We start from the raw sequence: 24,480 nt of genomic DNA, 5'->3' as shown, positions 1-24,480 counted from the left end.
GTGGACACCTGTCAATTGCACTCACTGTGGCTGCCACTGCTGACACCCTCCCCCTTTGCTTTGAGCCATAAATTCACTGTCCCACTACTGTTAGGTGTGTATTTATGCCCTGCACCTCCACTTTGTGTGTGTGTATGTTGCATGATATCTCCTCACTCATCAGCTTCCATTCTACCTCCCTCATTCCTATGTTATTCTCTGGCCCTGTAAGGCTTTGGGCAGGGCCAGCCCAAGTCCTTTTGGAGCCTCAGGTGAGCCATAATATGTTTCCCCTGAGAGGGAAGAAGGGGTGAGTGAAGAGCTATATCAGGGACATGGATAGGAGCCTCATATTCACCAAGAATCCACTATACAGGTGGTGTTGGTGGGGCTGTTGAGGAGGCGATAGATCTGACCTCCAAGGAACACACTGCAGCTATTGCAGCAGCAGCAGCAGTAGGTGATGCATTCCTTGGACACTGGATCTACTGCCCCTGTGGATCATTCCACCTGAGGCGATTGCCTCACCTAGCCACATGGGTGGCTTGGCTTTGGGACTTCATTCCTTTGCTTTTTAAAATGCTGTTGCCGCCACAGCCATATATATGGCTATGCAGTGACAACCCTGCCTTGCTGTGGGTATATGTGAGGTCACTCCTTCGTCTTTCATTTTTTACTCTACATGATCTCAAGCATGTGGACCATCAGAATGGGTGATGATGATCTTAGTTTTCATCCCTAATGGGTCTCCCCCCCCCCCCGCATTTCCCATTGAGAAACTTTTTTTTAAAAAAAATTAACTCTCTTCTTTGACCCAAGCAGAGAACTGAGGTTAGGGATGAGCAACTAATTCCATCATGTTTCAGTTGTTCCAACACTCCATCACCGATCCGTTCCATCCCATTTTCTGTGGATTTCTTGAAATGACACACAATAAGTCTACATTTGAATTGTAGGCTTTTTGTTTATACTTTCAATGTAGGATAACCATTTTTTAAACAAAGCAGCCACATTTTCGAATGTTTTTCAGTGCATTCATCCATAAAATACACATTTTGTAAGGTACCCCTGCCCGTACGGGCCAGTCGTGTCCGACTCTAGGGTTGTGCGCCCATCTCACTTAAGAGGCCGGGGGCCAGCGCTGTCCGGAGACACTTCCGGGTCACGTGGCCAGTGTGAAGAAGCTGCTCTGGCGAGCCAGCACCAGCGCAGCACATGGAAACGCCGTTTACCTTCCCGCTATAAAGTGGTACCTATTTATCTACTTGCACTTAGGGGTGCTTTCGAACTGCTAGGTGGGCAGGAGCTGGGACCGAAAGACGGGAGCTCACCCCGCCACGGGGATTCGAACCGCTGACCATGCGATCGGCAAGCCCTAGGCACTGAGGTTTTACCCACAGCGCCACCCGCGTCCCACACATTTTGTACATATCTTTTAATATAAAATGGACTGCAACCCATAATCCAGTGTGCAATCCAACCAAGTGTTGTGTTCTGATCCACAAGCAAGCTCAAGAGCAATAGATTGAGTCAGAGCAGATTGCACCAAGCTTGAGAGCAGGCCCCGTTCAGAGGGGGAGGTAGCTGGGTATACTTGGCCTGGGCAGTGGTGGACCTTGAGGTCCCCAAATTCAACACCCCCTTGCCTCTCACCTTCCTGTCTACAACATAGTTGTTGCTTCCCCGAGGCTCTGCACCCAGTGCAACTGAACCAATTGCACTCCCCTAAATCTGCTGTGTGGCCCCACTAGGGACCGGCTGCTTTTTTGTTTGAGTTTAGTAACTTTGTTCTAACAAGACTCCTGCCCTGGGCTCAGACAAGCTTTGCATGGGTCTGCTTGAGAGGCAGAGGAGGGAGAGGTTTGGATGGAACATGGAGATAAGAGTTGGTAGGTTGTGAATGAGGCTGCCATGTACATTGGTGAGCAGGCACTGGGGATGCAAGTGGGGCCAGGCTGTCAGTGGCAGATGTACTCCCAATTTATGTTTCTTTTTTGTTTGGACAATACAAAACTACCTTTCTATGGTAAAATTATGCTAAAGCCAGATTGTAATGAAAAATATAAATTACAAGAAAAATTAAAAACAACTGTTAAGACTCTCATCCACCCAGAAAAACATGGTGCTCTGTGAGAACAGCAGCTGCCATACTCAGACACTAGCTCTGAAGCTACAAGAATTACAGACATCTTGGTAACGGGTTCAACTCTGCTCTGCTAGTACCCTTCATGATTTCCTCACAAAAGCTGGCAGTGTATTTCCCACCATTCTCCATGTAGGTGGTCGGCTGAATTGGCCTATGCCAATCAAATGCTTTTATTTTTGGGTGCAGTCCAACAAATGCCAAAAAGCATTATGAAAGGAGTTAATTTCCACTTGTTTTTCCCTGTGGCATCTCTTCTGTGTAATTAACTACGTAGGGCAATTCATTTTACATGTTCATGTTTTAGCGTTGCGGTGCTGTCACCCAAAATGCATGAGTCATGATGTGGAAAGTTGTGTGGGATCATGTGTGGGATTTCTCTGTACTTCTGAATGTTTTTGTGTGTATGCAAAAAGTGCACACAAAAATACAAGTTTCGCTTGAAAGATGCATGCAAAATGTGAGTAACAGGATGCAATGTCACACAAAGGATCTGTCACTGAATGGCAGTGAGACTGAAAGGAGGCCGAATTAGGTGCTCTGTGCAACACAGAGGTTGTGAATTTCATCCTTTGTATCATGATTAGCATTGTCAGTACCCACTGAGTTTTGAATAAATAAATAGTTGAAGGGAATTTGGAAGGTTTTGCTTAGGCAAAGCCACTTTAGGATTTTTGAGAGATGGTAAAGCAATATTGTTCCAATACTGGGTTCAGATGTTTAAGAATGTTGGCCACATCTTTAATTGTCATAGCTATTCAGGTGAAGCACCAGGAAAAAGATGTGCAGGAATTTCAAGGGAAGACGAAAAATGTTATTTCTTAGGGAGATTTCAACCATCTCTAGCTGTAATCAAGCTGGTAGGGTAGCTTCTGTCATTCATTCCCTGCTCAGACTAAATATTGCATTGTTTGTGATTTTTGGGTTGGGTCTATTAAAGGTATTACTGCAACTTTGCTATTTTAATATGTAAGAGGGTATATGCAATAAGGCTATGTGAGGTGTACATTGCATGGATTGACATTATTTTAAGTTCCGTGCCGGAATTTCTATATGAAAAGCAAGGGTGGGTGTGATACTGCATAAGAAGAAGAAAAAGCTTCCACAGTACAAAGCATCAGGTTAAACCATACAAAACCCAAATATATTTGAGGGCACAACTTAGCCTTACATCCTTTGACAGGGAGGTGTTGGGGCAGTAAAATGATATATATATTTCTAACAATATGTCCAAAGTGTTCCTTATTCCAGAAAAAAACAACCACTCTAAACTTTATTTGGGAATATTTTCACCCTATTAATGATCTGAAATCTATAGTTTTTAATGTACATCAAAGTTGTTTGGTGTATCAAATTTGGTTAATGTTTGTTTTAATTATGATAATGATAATGATAATATAGAAATGACTTATAGAACCACTAAGATAGAATACATTTTTCTGCTGTAGAACAGGGTATTTCCACAATACCATGAAATATTATCACAAAAGCTGCTCTCTTGAAAGGATGTGTGATCAGCAAGCTGACTCCTGTGCTCTGACTTGGTTGCTTAATTAGGCTTGACTTCCCTCTACCCTTTGTCCATTTTTCATTCTTAGTGTGAAGTAGACAATCTACATCATATTCTGACCAAAATGGTCAATACCAACACATAGTGTAGCCTGGATTTCCCTGAAACCTTAGAAGTACAAAGGCCTCAGTTGAAGAATGATATTTAGGTAGTATTATATGGTTGGAGCAGGGATGTGAATGTGAATAGTAAAGCGAATTGATTGGGATTCAGATAATGATGATGCCTATCACATATATTTTCTAGGGGAAAGAGAGTGGTGCACTGCTATCAGCCAGTGTCCCTTCTATATTTTGCACAAGTTAAAATAACTGTGATTCACATTTTTAAAATACACATGCCATGTCTGTACATTGCATGTAAGAGAAGAATAGGGACAATGGACATGGTGTAGTTTACTAGCTGTTGGTTATTATTTTTTGTGAGGAAAGCAATTGCTTTCCCCAGTCCTCTGGCTGGGAAGAGTTTTAAGTGACTGCTCTTTCCTGCCTTTTTAGCAAGACCATTAATCAGCAGGAATTAGCTTTCTGCAGAACCACAACTTTGACAGCTGGTTCACTATTATTTTCCATTCAGCAAGTTCTCATTCATTCATTCATGATTGGTACTCAGCCCGAGTCCCTTGGCATCCCTTGAGACCTTCGCCATGCCTACAGAATGGTAGTTTAGTATACAATGGAAGAGATGCATTGATGTTTTCCCTGTAGACCTACAGGCTTCTGGTTGGAGCCATAAGGAAACGAGAGAAAAAATTAGCCTGTGTGTTTGTGTGGCTGTGCTCCAGTAAATATTTTGATGCATCTGCTGCCAGCTCTGGTCTGAGGGAATCTACCTAGCATTTAAATTTTGATGGGGAGCTGTTTTGAATAATAAGAGTGCAGCCGGCTGTGAGTCAGTGCATGTGTGTGTTGACTGAAAGGGGGAGAAAAAAATCTGAAAGCTTAACGCTTGCTGAACGCTCAGCTGCAGTGCTTTGCTTTTCCCTCCTCCTTTTTCTCCGAGTAGATATTCCAAACAGATTTTTTTTGGGTGGTGGTGTTTCACTGGGAGGAGGGAGGGGAAGCATATTTTGTGTAGCCCCTCACCCAAGTAGCAGTTACAATGGGTGCTGTAATGGGCACGTTCTCTTCTCTGCAAACCAAACAAAGAAGACCCTCGAGAGGTAAGGATAATCTTTCCCCTTTTTTTCCCTTTCTCATGTGTGTTTGCAAAGACTGGATTTTTGCACTGGGCATTTTAAAAAGAGCAAAGCGAAGCATGTGCCACTTGCAACTAACAGAGCTACACACTGATGGTTAGAGGCAAATTCGCACTAAGGGGGAAAATGACAGCGAAGGGTGTGCATGTGTGTGAGCTCGTCGTTGTGTGTTAGCGGTTGTAGAAGAGGGGAAAGTGGGTGGCTTCAGGGGTTGTGTTGGAAGCTGCTTTTTGAAATGTTGTAAACCTTTCACGCAGACGTGTGTGAGGAGGAGAACTCGGCAACCTGCTGTGTGCAGCACACTCGCGGAGGAAAACCTGTTTACTCCCGGTCCCAGGCTGTGTTATTAATTCATTCATTTGCGGGGGGGGGGGGGGCTAGCATGGTGGCAAAACATTTTCCAGCTGCCTTTTGGGGTTGCTGAAAGAAAGACGTACGTACGTTAATTCCTTTAATCGTGTGTAAGCCATGCTGCCAGTGCATGTCTAATGCTCATCATTTGGAAAGGAAGACGAGGGGGGATATATTTCCCTAAAGAGCGGAAGTGAGAGAAGAGAGGGGAGATGGCAAGCAGCATTTCAAAGATCTTTCATCTTCGTCTTCAATCCTTAAGTCGGCAAGACTTGCCATCTAGCATGCTAATATTCCAGGAAGTCTCCAGCGTCGAAAGTGGGTGGTTTGTTTGCTCTGTTTTCTCAGTAGGGTTAACTCAGCATCACAGGAAGGAAAGCCGAAAGTTGGAGGCACACCAGGGGGGTGGGGCTGAAGTACAGCGGCTTGTACGTGGAGTTGGAGAAGATGAGTCGAGGGGTGTGTGTGCGTGTGCCTCTGTGTGTTAAAACTTGAGGGTTCTCTTCCTTTCTGGAACCAGAACCAGCATTTACAATATAAAAACTACATGTACTGGATCACAGCCTTTGAACAGGATCTCCTTCCAATAGTTTTTGGCAGATTTTTTTTTTAATAACTTTTTTCCTTGTCTTCTCTGCAATCCAACTCATTCTGCCTTTCAAATAGCAGTAAAGGAGAAGTGGGGAAATCAGATTCTAAATGCAAACAATTGGATGATTTATAAGGCAATTTATGTATATGATACTTGAATATACATTTGATCAGTCAAATGCAATGGCTGTATCTAGTCCAAACATCTTCCCACAAAAGTCTTTTTGTAGATTGTGACTGCAATATTGTTCTCAGGTTACCTAAATCCTGTAGATGTCAATGGGGTTTCAGTGGTTTATCTGTGTGCAGATTGACCATCTCGCCTCCATGAAAGTTATTTATTTGAGGGCTATAGCTATGGGTTAGACACACCAAACCACATATTCAGTCTTCGGGGTAAGTAGAAGCAGTCCATTGCATAGGGAAGCACTCTGAAGGCTTATTGAAGTAATTGTGCTTGTTGTATGATTATGAGGCTTTCCAAAAAGCCTAGTTAAAAACCTGCTAGCCATTTATATTCTATGCACAGAATGCAGTTCTGATTTGCTCTAAAATCATCCTCTGTAATATTCAGATTGATTTCAAGTTCCAGGCTCTAGCTATTATTTACAATTTATTCCCCCTTAGTTTGTAACTTAGCTTGCTCCATCATTTTGCTGTACTTCGAGAAGCAATTTGACATTGCTTGTGGTCACTAATTATTTTTTTTAAGTGACTTGTGGTAGTTAAGTGTTCTGTGGATATCTGTGGGTGGTGATCTTTCAACTGCAAATAGTTTTCCAAGAGCAGTGCTTGAACAGTGCTAATGGAGGTGGTCACTTTTTTCTACTGATCATGACACAATTGATTCTAAAGCAGGTTGGAAGCATATTTGAGCTTCTCTGGTTTTTTTTTACAGCTAGGACTGGAAAGAATTGGTTAGACCCTCCTGTGAATAGAGGAACACATTATCTTTTGATAATGTCAATTAGTAGAATTTATAACCCAATAAATGAAACCAGTTTCCGTAAGCTGTCCAAGTAAGTAGTCTCATCCTATTGCCTACAAACTGTAGCCACACACACTCTGGTTAAGTGTGAATGATGGATGCTTCTAACATAAACTACTTGGCAAACCACTAATATCATTCTATCATAAAAATTACATAACCAATATAGTAGTCGCTTGTTTAATTAGTAATAGTAATAACCATTTTGGCTGTGAGTCCTAGAAGACCTCCCTGCCTTGCTAGTCTCTTTCTACCTGGCCTGAGAGGGCAGTGCCCTAACTGACTCCAGATACAAAAGAGGAGGCTGCTGAAAAGGCCAGACACCTTCTTGACTGTGAGTCCTGGAAGACTTCTTCCTTGCCTTGCTGGCCCTTTTCCCACTTGGCCTGGGAGGGCGAGGGACTGACTGACTGACTCCAGCTATGAAAGGTGAACCTGCTGAACGGTCTTGGGTTGGGGTATTGTATGGGGTTTTTCTTTGCTGTTGTTGATGTTAATTTTTTGTATCTTTATTTTTAGAAATTTTGATTTATATGGAAATTGTTTAGTTTGGTTGTGTACTTTTTGATATGCTGTATATCTTGTTTATGACTACTTTTGTTACGTTTGTAATTGTAAATTGTAATTTTCATGTTGTAAGCTGCCTTGAGCATGGTTTTAGTGGAAAGGCGGGATACAAATAAAATGATGGTGGTGATGATGAAGAACCATTATCAGTCACACTTATCTGTGTGGCTGCTGCTGATTCAGATCATACCCACTGGTCTATGCAGGAGTATCAGTTTAGATTTGTGGCCAAATAACACAATACATTTATTTGATGCACAACCATTGCAAGTATATTTGTGGAGAAAGTCATACACCAAGGCCTGGGTCCAAAGAACAGAATGCTCAAGGGAGATTTGGCCTTTGCCTTTTTCTCAATAGCAGCTCCACCATGCTACATAGTAGACAGTACTACTCTTGAACTTATCATCATCTCAAGGCAAGAGTTTGGTTGAAATGACTAAGCATTGCTCTTTTCCACTATTCTATAATCCTGTGGGTGGTATTCAATGGCACTTTTGTGCTAGTGCAAGACTTAGGGGGTTGGGGGAACTTCCAGAACAGATTCAGCTGGCACATGGGGGAAGGAGAGGGGGAGATTGTTCCACTGCACAAGGAAAAATACAACTCTAAACTTCCTATTCTTTAAATAGCAAATAGTGATCAAATAATGGTCTAGAACAGATCAGGAATGGGAAACTCATGGCACTATAGATGTTGTGGGACTTGAGTGGCCGCCAACCCCAGCCAGCATAGCTAATGATCAGGGATGATGGGAACTGTAGTCTAGCACCATCTGGAGGACCACAGGTTCCCCACGCCTGCCTCAAAGACTGGAAAGTCACACTCTTTTTAGGAGCTGATTCTGAGGCTGATGAATTAAATTCATGTGAGGGATAAGCACAGCAGATTCCACTCCTGAACCATGCATATTGATTAGAACATCTGGAGAGAGTCTGTCATGTGTACAGCTGCTTGAATGGGGACTCTTTAGAAATTCTAATAAACGTGTATAGACTGGGGGCAGAGCCTGCAGCCAAGATGCCTTTTTGCAGACATGTGTGGTCATTCCTGGAATGTATACATGAAAGGAGTTTATGAGTGCTGAAGAGTAAGAGCGCTGGAACAGAAAGCTCTAATGGACTTTGTAGCAGTGGGGTGGAATCAGTTGGTTCAGCCCATACTAATTCTAGAGTGGATTTAGGTATCTCCATCCAACATTAACTGAAGATTACATAGGTACTTCTTGAATCTGTTGATTCTCTCTTTCACTTCCAGTCTTTGCTTTCATTTTAAAGACCAAAATTATTATTATTGCTCATCAAAGTTTAAATGCTTATCATCTTTCAATGCTTTCCCCTCTATTTTTTGTTTTCTTGGCAATCCTTATAACTATAAAAATAGCTAAGTTCTGGGCAGCACACACTGTGTTGAACCATTTATGAATACAGATTACTATGCTGCTGGCCAACTGAAAAACATATTCTTTGATTACTTACGTAGCTTTTTTTTTGGAATTCAGTTTATTTGGATTTGTCACTATTTACAAAAAGCTACATGGATACAAATTTCAACAAACACCCCTACTCCCAAGCATGACATTTAAGTCCTTTCACATTCATGCAAACCCTGTAACTTGCAGCTAATGTTATGAATTGATTGTATTTATGTGTCAATCTGATCCACTCTAATTGATGGCTATCCGTGTCTGTGTACACACCAGGGAATTAATGGGTTACACAGATCCATTTTTTCTGTCTGCATTTTTGTCTACACATGAGCACTGTTTCAAGTCCACAATAGTTGGTAGTGTTTGATGGGATGCATTTGAACATGGGAAGCTGCCTTATACCAAGTCAGACCATTGATCCATCTAGTTCAGTATTATCTACACTGACTGGCAGCAGCTCTCCAAAGTGTGTCTCCTACCTGGAAATGCAAGGGATTAAACCTGGGACCTCTTATATGCAAAGCAGATGCTCTTCCACTGAGTTGTCACCCTTCCCACTCTGTGTTGTTGTCCCCTCCCCTCAGTTAGTACTTCCTTGCACACACACCCCTGAATTCCAGAAAACTGAGGTCCATGGTGGGCATGCATGCAGATATTTGTCATTGCCACGTTTCTTTTGAGATACAAGTTTTCTGATATGCCAGATTTTCACAAAATGGTGGGTTAAAAAGAATGCAAAAAAAGTGTGTCCTACCCAGTTCCACCAGTAGTTCACCAAGGAGTACCTTCCCAGTGGAAGCAGGGGGTATGGTGATGGATGACACAGCAAAACCTCACCACACATATAAAAAAATTCCACCCATAATACACTTCAGTGTGTCCATAGGTAACATGCAATTTTCTGTTGGATTCCACCCCCTCCCTATGATTTTATCCATGGATTGAGAAGATTTGAATTAAATGGGGGAAAGTGCAGACTGTCACTTGGATGGGAACAATGTCATGTGGATGATGCAAAAAAACAACAACCATACACACATGGGATATATTGAATCTGTGTGCACACAGTGTGTACACAGCCCATAAACAGAGAAAGGATTCTAGTTTTCCAATAATTTTGTCACCCTTCTGATAAAATCCACATGCAATGTGTACTAAATCAGTTTTCTGTATCACAGTATTGCCCCTTCATTTTTACCTCCACTGGGAAATAGAAGGTGTCTAACTATCTCTCCAGGATTCAACAACACACAGTTTTGCCATTCACAGATTAATTATCTCTTTGCAGCTAATAAACCACATTATCCCATTCTCCATTTAACAAGATCCATCAGGGATTACGTAGAATATTATGTTCTCTCAAGGTTCCAAAACATAAGAAGAGCCTTGCTGGCATTCTATTTCCCACACTGGTTAATGGATGCCTATGGGAAGGCCACAAGTAGGAAATGAGCACAGCACACTCATCCTACTTGTGTTCTCCAGCAACTGATATTCAGAGGTATGCTGACTCTTACGCTGCAGGTAGTATATAGCCATTGTGGTTAGTTATGACTTCATGAATTTGTGTAATTCCCTTTCTAAAGGTTTTAGGTAAATCTCCTTTAAAGTTTGTGGCAGGCTAAGTTGAGGGAGCAAATTCTATGGGTTGCTGTGTGAAGAGCTACTCTTGTCTGTCCTTAATGTTCCCCTGCTCAGCTTCATCTCAGCTTCATTTGGATAACTCTGGATGCTGATACTAAAAGAGAGGAGGAAAATATTCTCTCTATCCACTTTCTTCATGCCATCCATAATTTTATATACCATGTCCACCACCCCTTAAACTAAATAACTGCAAGCGCTGTAAACTTTTACCACAGAGAAGTTGCACCACTCTTCCGGATAAGTCTGGAGTTTTGTTGTACCCTTTTGAGCTCTTTAATAGCTTTTTTGATACACAATATTTGAAGTGTGGTTGAACTATAGATTTGTATATAGACGTTACCATATAGATTTTTAAAAATATTCAGTTCCTTTCATAATGATCTTTAGTGTGGAATTCACCTATTTCACAGGTGCCATACATTCTCTCAACAGTTTCATTGAGCTATGAACATCTCTTTCCTGATAAAATCATCATGTATGCTCAAACTAACCTCTCTCCTCACAATCTTTCCAGCACAACCCCTTTACCTCTTTTGCACATGTGTTTGATTTGAACTAATATGGTAAGGTAGGTAAAGGTAAAGGACCCCTGGATGGTTAAGTCCAGTCAAAGGCGATTATGAGGTGCAGCACTCATCTCACTTCAGGCCAAGGGAGCTGGCGTTTGTCCACAGACAGCATTCCAGGTCATGTGGCCAGCATGACTAAACTACTTCTGGTGCAATGGGACACCATGATGGAAGCCAGAGCACATGGAAACACCGTTTTCCTTCCTGCCACAGTGGTACCTATTTCTCTACTTGCTCTGGTATGCTTTTGAACTGCTAGGCTTGCAGAAGCTGGCACAGGGCAATGGGAGCTCACCCCATTGCATGTATTCGAATTGCCAACTTTCCAATCAGCAACTGCAAGAGGCTCAGTGGTTTAGACCATCCTTTTGCACTAATATGATACACTGTTTATTCATAATCCTACAGGAGATCTTCTTCAAGGAAGCACCTTCAAAATGCTTCCCAAAACTGTCCAACATTTCACCTAGTGTTGTTACCACATGATGGGTGGTGGTGCAGGGATGAGTGCACTAGTTATGCCTATCCCCATCACAGTTCTCATTACCTTCCAACACATGAAGCACAAAGTCTTCTGTACTTTTGGAAGCTCCCCCTGCATTTTAGAACCCTGACTTTCTAGGGTTCCGAAACAGGTGGTGAGCCTCTGCAAGTCCAGTAGGCTTTGTTCCTGAGAAGTTTACCCTTCATGAGTTGGTGGAGGGTGATGGGGGGAGGGAGTGCTAGTGCACTTATCTCCACTGACCACTTTTGGATGGTAACTTAACACTTATAATGCCTGAAAAGTGCAAGAAATGTTGTACGTTCTGAAACCTCTCTGACCATCAGCATTTATGAACCTCATAAATAAAACTTTGAGCATTCACATAATCTAATACAATTTGGGTGTCTGTTGGCAGATATGTTTGCTGTTAAAATGTAGTCTTCAGAACTGATACTTTATTATGAGCTATTATTGTCAACCATGTTTGAATAGTTTACACATAAGTTCTAAATCAGTTCCGCTTGTGGATCTCATGAATTATTGGGCAAGTAGTATTAATGTCATATGTTCTCATGCTTATATGTCCTGATAGGTTGATGATACACTCCTTGAGCTCTGGGCAGGATTGCTCCAGTTTGTAGTGTAGCCACTGTAGTCCCTTCCACACCTCCCTTTTGCATGTAGTCTGAATGCATGAAGTGGAACGGGGATCAAGGAGTCTCTACAGCCAGCTGTGGGAGGGGGCAATTTGAGAACTCTATGCAAACTGGTGCTGGACTGAAATGGCCTCTGTTTGCCACTCATATTCATGGTGGAGTAGTAATATTCTGAGAATAGTAGTAGTAAAGAAGAGGTGCTTGTTATGTGCAGTTCCCTCTTGCCCCCCCCTTTTACTGTATTAAAAAAGCAGCTTTATTATTCTTGCTTTTAACTGTATAAAACTGCCACCACTATTGCTATTTTCCCCTCCCCCAAAGCTTCTGGAATGACAGTTCACCGCTCTGCTTTCTAGAGAGGAAGTCATTCTACCTTCTGTGGCAGATAATGACAACCTCATAATGGTGAGGCAGGTCCTACTGTGTTAATCTCCACATGAACAAATACTGGTGAAAAATGGATAAACCTCTTCCCCCAACCTCAACAGATGGCACAGTTTTAGATTTACATAATATTTTTGTTAAATGATTAATTTTTCTACAATGGACTGATCAAGAAAATACTGATTTTATAGTTTTGCACATGTTGATTAGAACCATTGTGTTAAGTGGGGTGCTAAAAAGAATTGAAAAATTATTATTTTTTTAAAAAAGCATCAATACAATTATGTCTTCATAAGTGTCATCACATGCTGCCTAATGTAATGAACTGTCAGAGTAACCAGGCTTCTTGTGTATATGCCAGTTCCCTTTATGTTGCCGTAGTTGATGTTAGTGTATAAATGAATGTTGTGGTGTGTCAACTGTACATCCTAGATGTCTGATGTTATCACTCATCTGGGTAAATGTGCAGGCAGACGTGTGGAATGAGTAGGAAAAGACTGAAAAGACTGAAAGTTAATAATGCTCTTTTAATTTCTATGACCACATTCCTTTTTTAAACTTCACCAAAGTGTCCATGTATGCTTGGCAGGACTTCTCTTTTTTGTTTGAAACAGTAGTCCTTTGTCTTCTATATGCACCTTCATGGATAGGTGCTGTGGAGACTGTCTAAGCTGCCTTGAAGCCAAGACCATCCAGCTGCCACCACCTCTCAGTTCAACCTAACTGTTGAGCAAGAGGAATTCCCAAGAGTTATGGCTCAATTTTCAATCTGTGAGGGGTCAACAGCCTGCTATCTCTCCAGTTAGCTGGGTGAGTTCCATCTGTTTTCTCTTTAACCCTCCTCTAGGTCTAAGCATGATGGCTTAACAGTACATACCAGCATTCAGGAGAAAGATATTTCAATTCATACTGTCAGATCCTAGATTCCAATTTTAAAAAAATCAAACAAAAACAAACAAAACAAAAAAACCCTGTTGGGATTAGGGGTGGAGATATTAGGGGGAAACAAGTAGCATTAAAAAATAGAAAAGAAACAGAACTATTTACTCTCTAAGTGACCTACGCTAAAGAAGAATATCAAATATACTTGTGAGGAGTGTTTTCCAACAGATGACAAATTTTCACAGGAAATAACTGCTATTTTTAACTTTGTGAAATCAGGAGAGGGGTTGACGGGGCAGCAGATCCTCCATCAGTATGACCATGAAAGCTTGAGCATACATGGAGGGGAGAATTTTTAACACTTGGGATGTACACGAAGAGACATAGGTCATTGGCACCTTTCAACAACCTAGGGAAGTGGAAGTAAAAGATAGGCAATGTTTTCTAGTTCTTTTCTTCTCTTGAAAGACTAGGGGTGTGGTGAGTTTCCAGCCTATGTGCATGGAGGATGCTTGAAATCTGACAGGTAAGTTTGTAATTGTGGTAGGTAAATTTTGTGGCATTTTTCATTTTTAAACCATGATACATTTTAGTTTCAGGCCTTTCCCCACAGTTGCTGTCTCCAAATGTCTGTGCGCTCATATATTCAGCTTCAAAAAAATGTAAGTTGCCAATTTAAAAATAAATTTATGACTGTAGAAGTCTTCAGATTGGTAGCATAAACTAAGATGTAAAAATACCCAAATTCTGGGATGGAACCAAGCATGTCTATATTTACATGAAGCTAAGAGGAAATTCCAGTGAATACCGTTTCATTTTATGTCACAAAATCGTATCAGGCTTTTGAGTTTTTCAGAAGTCTTTATTTGGCAAGATCATAGAATCGTAGAGAGGGAAGGGACCCCAAGGTTCACCTAGTCCAACCCCCTGCAGTGCTGGATTTCTCTCTACAGCTGTCCCTGGGTGTGCTCAAACCACCAACCTTCTGGTTAACAGCCAGACACACTTACCCATTGTGCCACAGTCTAGATGTTACACAGTGCAGGGGGAGGTGGAAAAATAAACAAAAACATACAAAAATTAGGTTGAATGTTGCAGCTATTAGGTCAGTTTATAGACTCAGTTCAATGATGGAGATTGTAGTTGATAAGTCTCCCCTAGGGGTTACAGATACAAAGTTGTACACCTAGAATTCTGGAATAGAGAAGCAATTGTTTCCCATTTTTGAAAGCACAAAAGACTGGTGGTTATACAGGTCCGTCCCATTCCTTAAATAAAACATAAAGATTCCTGGCTAGGCAGAAAGCAGATGCAAAGAAAAACATGATAGTCTGTATATTAGCAAAACATTAATTTTGGTAGAAGAATCATTTGAATACAAATAGTGAGTATTACCTAGTGGCTTGGAGAGGATTTAACTCTCAAAATGCAAAGCCCATCTTTAGATGTTAGAAAATTACGTTGCTATAGTGCTTGTGCTTCTTCAAGGCTTCAAGGCACAAGCAAGTTATGCGCAAACCACACATTACCCAACTGTGGATTTTGAGCTTTTGCATATGGCGGAACACCTCTACCTTTGCTTTTTATGTACTCTTTTACTTATCAGCCATCTGACCATCGGATAATACAGACAGGTGATATAGGTAGCCTTAGGGAAGCAGGTTATCCAGTGCTGGCCCTGACTTGAGGGCCATTTCATACATTCATTTGAGCTTTAAAATAATGATAAAAAATAGTGTTGAAATTATGATTTAAGAATTGTGTCTCTATTGGTGGAATCTCACTTCCACAACAGTAGATCTACAACTGCCACTTCGCAAATTCAAGTATGCATCCTAAATATATTCGCTAAGAGTGGCTGGGGAAACCTAGCCAGATGGGCAGGGTAATAACAATAACAATAACAATAACAATAACAATAACAATAACAATAACAATAATAATTGTTATTTGGTGCCATTGGAAGTTGGAGCTTTTCAGTCAACACTCTTCTATGTTCATGAATGCCATAAGTGTAAATCTATGTGGGAGCCACTGTGGCTACACAGAAAACTGTAAAAGTGACTTGAGTCCACCAAAATGAGGTCCTACACTTTTGTGTGTGTGTTTGGTTGCTTGGTTGATTTTAAAAGAGTTTCAAATTTTATTGATGCATGGTGTATATTGCAGAGCAACCTTTCTAGTTTGCAGCCATGGCCACTGTTATTGAAGTGTCTGACATGTAAAATCATGTCTAGTCAGAGTGTGCAGGCAGTTATATGTGCATGCAAATGGAATTTGCTGACCAGATACACATCAACTAATATATTGTTGGTGAATGACTCTATGTGTGCCATGTTTGAAAAAACAAGTGTACCTTGGGGGGAAATCAGTCACTCTGCTTAGCAATGTCATTAGTTCAACATGAGCTTAAACAGAAACACTATTTCTTTCAACGGATGTTCATTTCTTCAAAGGATACTACTACAGCATTTGAGAAGCTGTTTCTCAAGAAGGGTTAAATAGTTTTGAGCTTTCTCTGTGAGATGACTGCAGAAATTATATCTGAGCGGTTGTGCTATCATTTCTAATCACCTTCAACATGGATCAATGCATGCATATGGCTTACCCTAGCCCTCCAAGCGAAAATGCTGGCAAGCATAGGGCATTTTTCTGAAAGGAACGGTATCCAGGCGATTCCTGAGGCAACAATACTTGGCGTTGCTTCATTTGCATCTTTTCTTTAGCCAATCCTGCCTCTTCAAGTCTTGTTATCTTCTGTTGATGATGAATGCAACAAACCAGCAGTACCTACATGGTTAAAACTCATATGAATGGTTGACTGCTTTGTTTTCTAACCTTGTTCTGTTATTAGTATTGCAATTCTTTTTTCAGTCATAATCAGCAGCAGTGAAGGTCAGCGTGTCTAGGTTCTATAATCTCTCAGTCATAATTGTCTTAATCCCAAACCAGAAAATCTGGGATGGAAAGTTGTGTTTGAGAACCCAACAGATCTAACACTCATACACCTGAACATGAATAATTGCAGAAAAAGGGGGCAGTGGAGTACAGGACCTTGCTGGGCCATTTGTTTTTTCCCTTCAACATTTATTTTACTTTTAATTTATGATATTCATATTGTTGCATGCCACCCCATTCTCCGAGTGATGCAAGATTCCAGGGGTTCCTGGTGCTTACCCATGGTTCGTATTTCCTTTGGAATGAGATGCAGCAGAGACTGTGGTGTCTTTAAGATATATGGTTTATTTACACATTCATATGACCTGAGCCTACGAAGGAAGGGCTCACAGCATCAACACCCCAAAAGGTTCTTGTTTCTCCCATAGCCACAGCCTTGGAGTACAACAGAAATCAAGCATCGTTCTGTCTCTCACCTGAGAGTGTTTCCATGTGCTCACTGGCAGTTTGAGGTTCATGAGCTTGAAGCTGCCAGTGAGTTGAGGCAGGGAGGCCCACCCATTTGTCATCTGGCACAGAGCCACTCTTTGTTACCTTAATAAAAGTAAAGGTAAAGGACCCCTGGACAGTTAGGTCCAGTTGAATTTGACTATGGGGTGCAGCGCTCATCTCGCTTCAGGCTGAGAGAGCTGGCATTTGTAGCTTTTCAAGTCATGTGGCCAGCATGACTAAACCACTTCTGGTGCAACAGAACACTGTGATGGAAGCCGGAGCACATGGAAACACTGTTTATCTCTCCACCACAGCGGTACCTATTTCTCTACTCGCTCTGGTATGCTTTTGAACTGCAAAGTTGGCGGCAGGTGGGACAAAGCAACAGGAGCTCACCCCATCACACAGATTTGAACTTCTGTCCGACCAGCAAGCTCAAGCATCTCTTACTGTCAGAAAGTTCTTCCTGGTGTTTAGACAGAATTTCCTTTCTTTTACTTGAAGCCATTGGTTTAAGTCCTACCCTTCAGAACAGGGGAAAACAAGCTTGCTCTGTCTTCCATGCAGCAGCCCTTTAGATATTTGAAAGTGGCTGTCCTTTCAGTCTCCTATTTTCCAGGCTAAGCATATCCAGCTCTCTCAACTGTTCCTCATGAGGCTTGGTTTCCAGATCCTTGATCATCTTGGTTGCTCTCCTCTGCACACATTCCAGATTGTCAATAGCCTTCTTAAATTGTGATGCCTAGAACAGAACTGAAGTGTTTGGTATCAAAAATTTATTTAAACTCTATAAAGCTCATGTCACCTTTCTAGAAGGCTTTAAAATGATTGTGCAGCCATAGCTACCTTACCTTTCATTTCTTAAGTCTCATGTTCATGGCAGAAAATAACCCTCTATACTGTGGAGGGCCACTATTGTCATCTCAGATAGCAGTGTCTTTTCTTGAGATATCAACCAAACTCTTCATGAGGGGATTGGGGTTTATAAAGCTGGCACATTTTTAATTAAAGGGCAAATATGCAGTAACAAACTTGGGTATGAGATATGCTATCTAATTAGAAAGAACACTGAAGTATAGAATAACTCTCTCTTGGTTTTTCTTTTTCTTGTGAGTGCATACTTTTTTAATCACCATTACCTGCCAGGGGCCAGATAACATTGCTCTAGAGATTGGATCCAGCCTAGAAGCTGGCAGTTGGTATATTCTTTACCTCATTACTTATAAGGGCAGATGTTAAATTCATATAGGAAGCCTTGTGCTACTTTTGAGTTGCTACACAGGTGAAGAACACAAGTTTACCTGCATGGTCGTAGAGCACTTAGGTCAGTTAAAACTTTTAGAGCTCATATGCTGTTAAATCCTGAGTGATAGAATGATGTTGCTCAGGAAGTGACCTTTGAATGCGGTCCTACATTTGAGTGTGCTTGTGGGTGGGGTAATCTTCTACCCACAGATTAAAAATTAACTAAAAGCAATTCCTGGAGGAGTGCTATAGAGCTGAAGGATGAATTTGATAAAAGTACTGAAGGGTAAGATTGATGAAAGGAGAATTGGGAGCTATATTGGAAGCCCCCTGAATTGATCTGAAATTCAAACTCAAAGCCTTCTGCATTTATGTAATGTATTCAAGACAAGGGTAGTGCTGTCCAGTCATGATGCTCTTCCCCTCTAGTTGGGGTCCCCACTGTGGGAGGGGGACAAGTAAGAGTCCAGGGCACCCAAAATGTCAGCAGAGTTATTATGTAGTGAAGACCTGGGACCAGGTAAGGTGAGAGCAGGGTAGTGTGAATGACCACCGAACCGCTGGCCGGCCAGTTTGATAACGCCCTAGAGGGAGTGGGGCCAACAGGAAGGTTCTGTTGTTTAAAGGGCCATTGCCTTATTCTGCAGCCATTGGTTCCCATTGCATAGGGATGGTGAGAGCTGCCTCGAGTGGATGTGCCCTGAGCGAGATGAGGCAGGCAAGGCCGTATCCATTGGCCTGGATGTTTCAGGCGTGTGTGTGTCAAGGGTTTATGGATCCAAAGATGCTGGGAAGTCTTTCCTAGATTATAGATTTATGAAATGCATCTTTGGGTGGAAGCATTGCATTTTAGGTAACATAAAATGGTGGGTGGCCTCTGTGGATAGGAGCTAAGCTTGACTCCTATTTGAGAGTGGCACTGCCACTGAAAAGCTGGCAGTGGGAGGCTGGGGGGTAGAGCTTGAAATGGTGATGCAGCTGGGTTAGGCCAGTGAGGGACCCTTTTAAGCCTCTGGGCTCTCATCTAGTGTACAGCCTCACTGACTTCTGGTGCTGTGCCTGATTGCACCCAAGGCCAGCTATGTTTTATGGCACTTGAGGCAGAAATGCCCACAGGCATCTCTCCTTGGGACTAAAATGCAGTAATAATAAATTAAATAACTAACACATTAGCTGCCCTTTCACAACACCCAAAACCAGTTTCCTGAGGGGGTTGCCTCACTCTGCCTAATGGTGGGCCTGGTTGTTTATATTGTAAAATTCCATGCCTTGGGGGGGCGGGAGGCAAGATATCATGTGGTGCTAATTTGTTTTAATGACAATGTATAAACAAGACTAATGGGACTTTATTATCTTTGAGGGATAAAGCAAGAAACTCTTTGGTAGGGTCTACATATAGCAGCATATTACATATTGTGCTAAAACGTGAGTGAAGTTCAAGATTACTGGACCAGGGTAAGCAAAGAGAATTCATCAACCAAGAGTCTCGAAGGCCTTGGGAATTACTCAAGTGCGGAGATTCTATTAAACACCCACACAAAGCAGTAGATTTGATTTCAGAATTGTACAAGTGTTTATTCCTGGATACATTACAATATATATGTTAAGCTGGTGAAGGCTTGGAAATGGAATTAAATACTGGGCATATGTATAGCAGAAATATGTGATCATTTGATATTGTTTTGAGCAGATGGTCTGTAACATCTGTGCAGATTTGACACAAATGTGAAAAAAGGGCAATGAGGTTTTTTGGAAAGGATGTGGGGTATTTGGCACTGATATTAGGCAGAGTAAGGATAAACAAACCGAAGCTTAAAGTAAACAGGACAATGGTGCTACTCCTGAGTAAAATGGCAGGTAAGGAATAAGGTTTCTTGGGTGGGGTTTCATTTCCCTTGAAAACTCAGTGTTTTCCTGGATGTGGGTATGAATCGGAAGCTCAGGTTTTAGCAAGTGACCAGGAACACCTTTGCACAGCTGAAAACTGGTGCCCTAAATCTGCTCATTCCTGGAGATGTCAGGTCTCGTTCTGGTGACACAAGCCTTAGTTACATCAGTTGAGAGTGAAGCTATGTACATGACACCACAGCTATGTACGTGACACCACAGATTTTCTGAGGAAAATACAATCTTTAAATAATCTTCCCAACAACACTATACTAGCTACTATGGATGTGGAATCTCTGTATACCAACATCCCACACAACGATGGTTTACAAGCTATAAGGAACACCATTTCAGACAAAACCACAGCGGACTTTGCCACCAAACTCTGCCAATTTGTCCTTACCCACAACAACTTCAAATTCGGTGATGACCTGTTCCTTCAGATCAGCGGCACAGCAATGGGCACCCGCATGGCCCCACAGTATGCCAACATCTTCATGGCAGATTTAGAACAACGTTTCCTAAACTCCTACCCACTCAAACCTCTCTTGTACCTGCGATACATTGACGATATTTTTATCATCTGGACACATGGTCAACAGACCCTGGACACCTTCCACCAGAAATTCAATGATTTTCACCCCACAATCAACCTAACAATGAATCAATCTATGCAAGAAATACATTTTTTGGACACTACTATAAAAATACAGGATGGACGCATAGACACCACCTTATACCGTAAACCAACTGACCGACAAACATATCTACATGCCTCTAGCTACCATCCCAAACATACCAAACAGTCCATTGTATATAGCCAGGCACTACGTTACAGCCGTATCTGTTCCAATTCTACAGACAGAGACTCTCACCTAAGAGATCTACAGCAAACCTTTTTAGAACTAAAATACCCAGCAGATGAAGTTAGACAACAGATCAACAGAGCCAGACAGATAACCAGAGAGAACTTGCTGCAAGACAGACCCAAAAAAGAAAATAACAGAACACCTCTAGTCATCACATACAGCTCCCAAGTCAAAACAGTACAACGCATCATCAGAGATCTACAACCTCTCCTGGACAATGACAGTTCTCTTTCTCAAGCTCTGGGAGGAAGACCTTTCATTGCCTACAGACAGCCACCCAATCTTAAACAACTCCTAACCCACAATAATACTACAACCAGACGTAACACGGACACTGGCACCAGAGCCTGCAATAAACCCAGATGCCAACTTTGCTGCCACATACACCCGGACAACACCATTACTGGCCCCAACAACATCACACATACCATCTCGGGACTATTTAATTGCTCATCGTCTAACATTGTATATGCCATCAAATGCCAACAGTGTCCCTCAGCTCTCTATATTGGACAAACAGGCCAAACCTTACGCCAAAGAATAAACGGACATAAATCGGACATCAAGAATCACAAGACAGAGAAACCAGTAGGAGAACACTTCAATCTCCCAGGACATTCTATACAAGATCTCAAAGTAGCTGTATTACTACAAAGGAATTTCAGAAATAGACTGGAAAGAGAAGCTGCTGAATTGCAACTCATTACCAAACTTAAAACCATGGAGAGACCTGGTCTGAACAAAGACATTGGATTCTTATCTCATTATACATGACAAAGCCATTTTTCACCTTCTCACCCCTTGCTTTTTCCTGTAAGACCTATTGCAGTCGTTAAGAGCCGTCAACAGGCTCATCTCAGCTATCTGCCAACCACCCATTCCCACCACCCTTCTGAGTAATACCCCTCCCCACCTTCTCACTATATAGAAGGATCTGGCAACTTCTGTTTCAGTGTATCTGACGAAGTGTGCATGCACACGAAAGCTCATACCAAGAACTAACTTAGTTGGTCTTTAAGGTGCTACTGGAAAGAAAAAAAAATTTTTTTTGTTTTGACTATGGCAGACCAACACGGCTACCTTTCTGTAACTGGAACTATGGAAGGCACCACATTGAGCCGCATGAAATGGAAGTCCATCAACCTCACCAAGAAACTTGCACAGGTACAGACTGATATCTTCTTTCTTACTAAATGCAAGAACCTGGACATTATACCCAAGGGTCTTAGAATTAAGAACCCTCTACAATCCACGTATCCCACTGAATATGCAAGAAAACTATGCAACACTTTCTCTAAGAAGCTGCTCAAACATCTGATCAGCGTTCTCTACTCTAAACAGAAGCTAATAAAGGAGGAACTCCTTGTATTGGACAACACTATCAGGAACCACCAAGCTTGGCAAGAGTTCCAAAAGGAAAAACAAAACATTTACCACTCTCAACTGGAGCTACTGAAAAAACAGAAAAACAAGAAACTCTCTAACCTTTCCAACCTACAGGCTACTAATCAAAACAAGATCAACAATATTGTCAATCTCTCACAGCAAGCACTCAGCCCAGCTGAGGAATCAGTCCTTTCACGTGGACTGTCATTCTGCCCTGCCAAATCCCCACACATGATTCAGTTCTACGGGGACTTGGAAGCATTTTTCCGTCGTTTACGCCTGAAGGAGTATTTTCAACACACACAACAACAAGACAAAGCAGAACAAGCAACAACTCCACAACACAACACCTCTCAACCCACTGGAGAACAACAACCACCCTCCCAACAGAACACTGACCACCAACTACCACCGACAAAGTGTTACACAAAAAGGGACTCCACATGGACCCCTTCTGATGGACGCAATACCACACTGGACTTGTACATTGACTGCTTCCGCCACAGAATCCAAACAGATGTGACCAGAAAACACCATCGCTTACAACAAAATCTAAACCATGCTGAAAGGAGAGCCATAGATAATCTCAGAAACAACCCAGACATTATAATTAAAGAAGCAGACAAAGGTGGAGCTGTCGTTATCATGGACAAAACTGACTACATTCAGGAGGCTCACAGACAACTTTCCAATACCGCCTTTTACATAAAATTGGACTCAGACCCCACACAAGAATACAAAAAAGAACTGAACAAGATTGTTAAGGAGCTACCCCCACACATCCAAGAACAGATCCTCACCAACACACCAACAGAACCTCGACCAGGAACTTTCTATCTTCTACCTAAAATACACAAACCAGGAAATCCAGGACGCCCCATCATTTCAGGTATTGGCACTATTACAGTGGGTGTCTCCGGTTATATGGACTCTGTTCTGAAACCATATGCCATCAGTGCTCCCAGCTATGTACGTGACACCACAGATTTTCTGAGGAAAATACAATCTTTAAATAATCTTCCCAACAACACTATACTAGCTACTATGGATGTGGAATCTCTGTATACCAACATCCCACACAACGATGGTTTACAAGCTATAAGGAACACCATTTCAGACAAAACCACAGCGGACTTTGCCACCAAACTCTGCCAATTTGTCCTTACCCACAACAACTTCAAATTCGGTGATGACCTGTTCCTTCAGATCAGCGGCACAGCAATGGGCACCCGCATGGCCCCACAGTATGCCAACATCTTCATGGCAGATTTAGAACAACGTTTCCTAAACTCCTACCCACTCAAACCTCTCTTGTACCTGCGATACATTGACGATATTTTTATCATCTGGACACATGGTCAACAGACCCTGGACACCTTCCACCAGAAATTCAATGATTTTCACCCCACAATCAACCTAACAATGAATCAATCTATGCAAGAAATACATTTTTTGGACACTACTATAAAAATACAGGATGGACGCATAGACACCACCTTATACCGTAAACCAACTGACCGACAAACATATCTACATGCCTCTAGCTACCATCCCAAACATACCAAACAGTCCATTGTATATAGCCAGGCACTACGTTACAGCCGTATCTGTTCCAATTCTACAGACAGAGACTCTCACCTAAGAGATCTACAGCAAACCTTTTTAGAACTAAAATACCCAGCAGATGAAGTTAGACAACAGATCAACAGAGCCAGACAGATAACCAGAGAGAACTTGCTGCAAGACAGACCCAAAAAAGAAAATAACAGAACACCTCTAGTCATCACATACAGCTCCCAAGTCAAAACAGTACAACGCATCATCAGAGATCTACAACCTCTCCTGGACAATGACAGTTCTCTTTCTCAAGCTCTGGGAGGAAGACCTTTCATTGCCTACAGACAGCCACCCAATCTTAAACAACTCCTAACCCACAATAATACTACAACCAGACGTAACACGGACACTGGCACCAGAGCCTGCAATAAACCCAGATGCCAACTTTGCTGCCACATACACCCGGACAACACCATTACTGGCCCCAACAACATCACACATACCATCTCGGGACTATTTAATTGCTCATCGTCTAACATTGTATATGCCATCAAATGCCAACAGTGTCCCTCAGCTCTCTATATTGGACAAACAGGCCAAACCTTACGCCAAAGAATAAACGGACATAAATCGGACATCAAGAATCACAAGACAGAGAAACCAGTAGGAGAACACTTCAATCTCCCAGGACATTCTATACAAGATCTCAAA

General features: G+C 41.9%; 1 protein-coding gene across 7 annotated transcripts in view; it reads left to right on the top strand.

Moving 5' to 3' along the window:
• Positions 1–24,480, top strand: part of KCNIP1 (potassium voltage-gated channel interacting protein 1) — a 556,014-nt gene that overhangs the window by 246,902 nt on the left and 284,632 nt on the right. The window contains exon 1 of one of the 7 annotated variants that reach the window (XM_083597495.1): positions 4,462–4,854. The exons of 4 other annotated variants lie outside the window; for them this stretch is intronic. In XM_083597495.1, the coding sequence (XP_083453621.1) occupies positions 4,794–4,854 (61 nt within the window). In that variant the 5' untranslated portion in view covers positions 4,462–4,793. Of the gene's footprint in view, positions 1–4,461; positions 4,855–24,480 lie in introns of those variants that run through there. 2 more of the 7 variants (XM_083597500.1, XM_083597503.1) reach the window with 2 other exon arrangements.

Source organism: Podarcis filfolensis (genome assembly GCF_964270895.1).
Source record: "Podarcis filfolensis genome assembly, chromosome: 2".
NCBI classification, from domain to species: Eukaryota; Metazoa; Chordata; class Lepidosauria; order Squamata; family Lacertidae; genus Podarcis; species Podarcis filfolensis.
The sequence above is the reverse complement of the archived record's forward strand: the minus strand, read 5'-3'. Positions and strand labels throughout refer to the sequence as shown.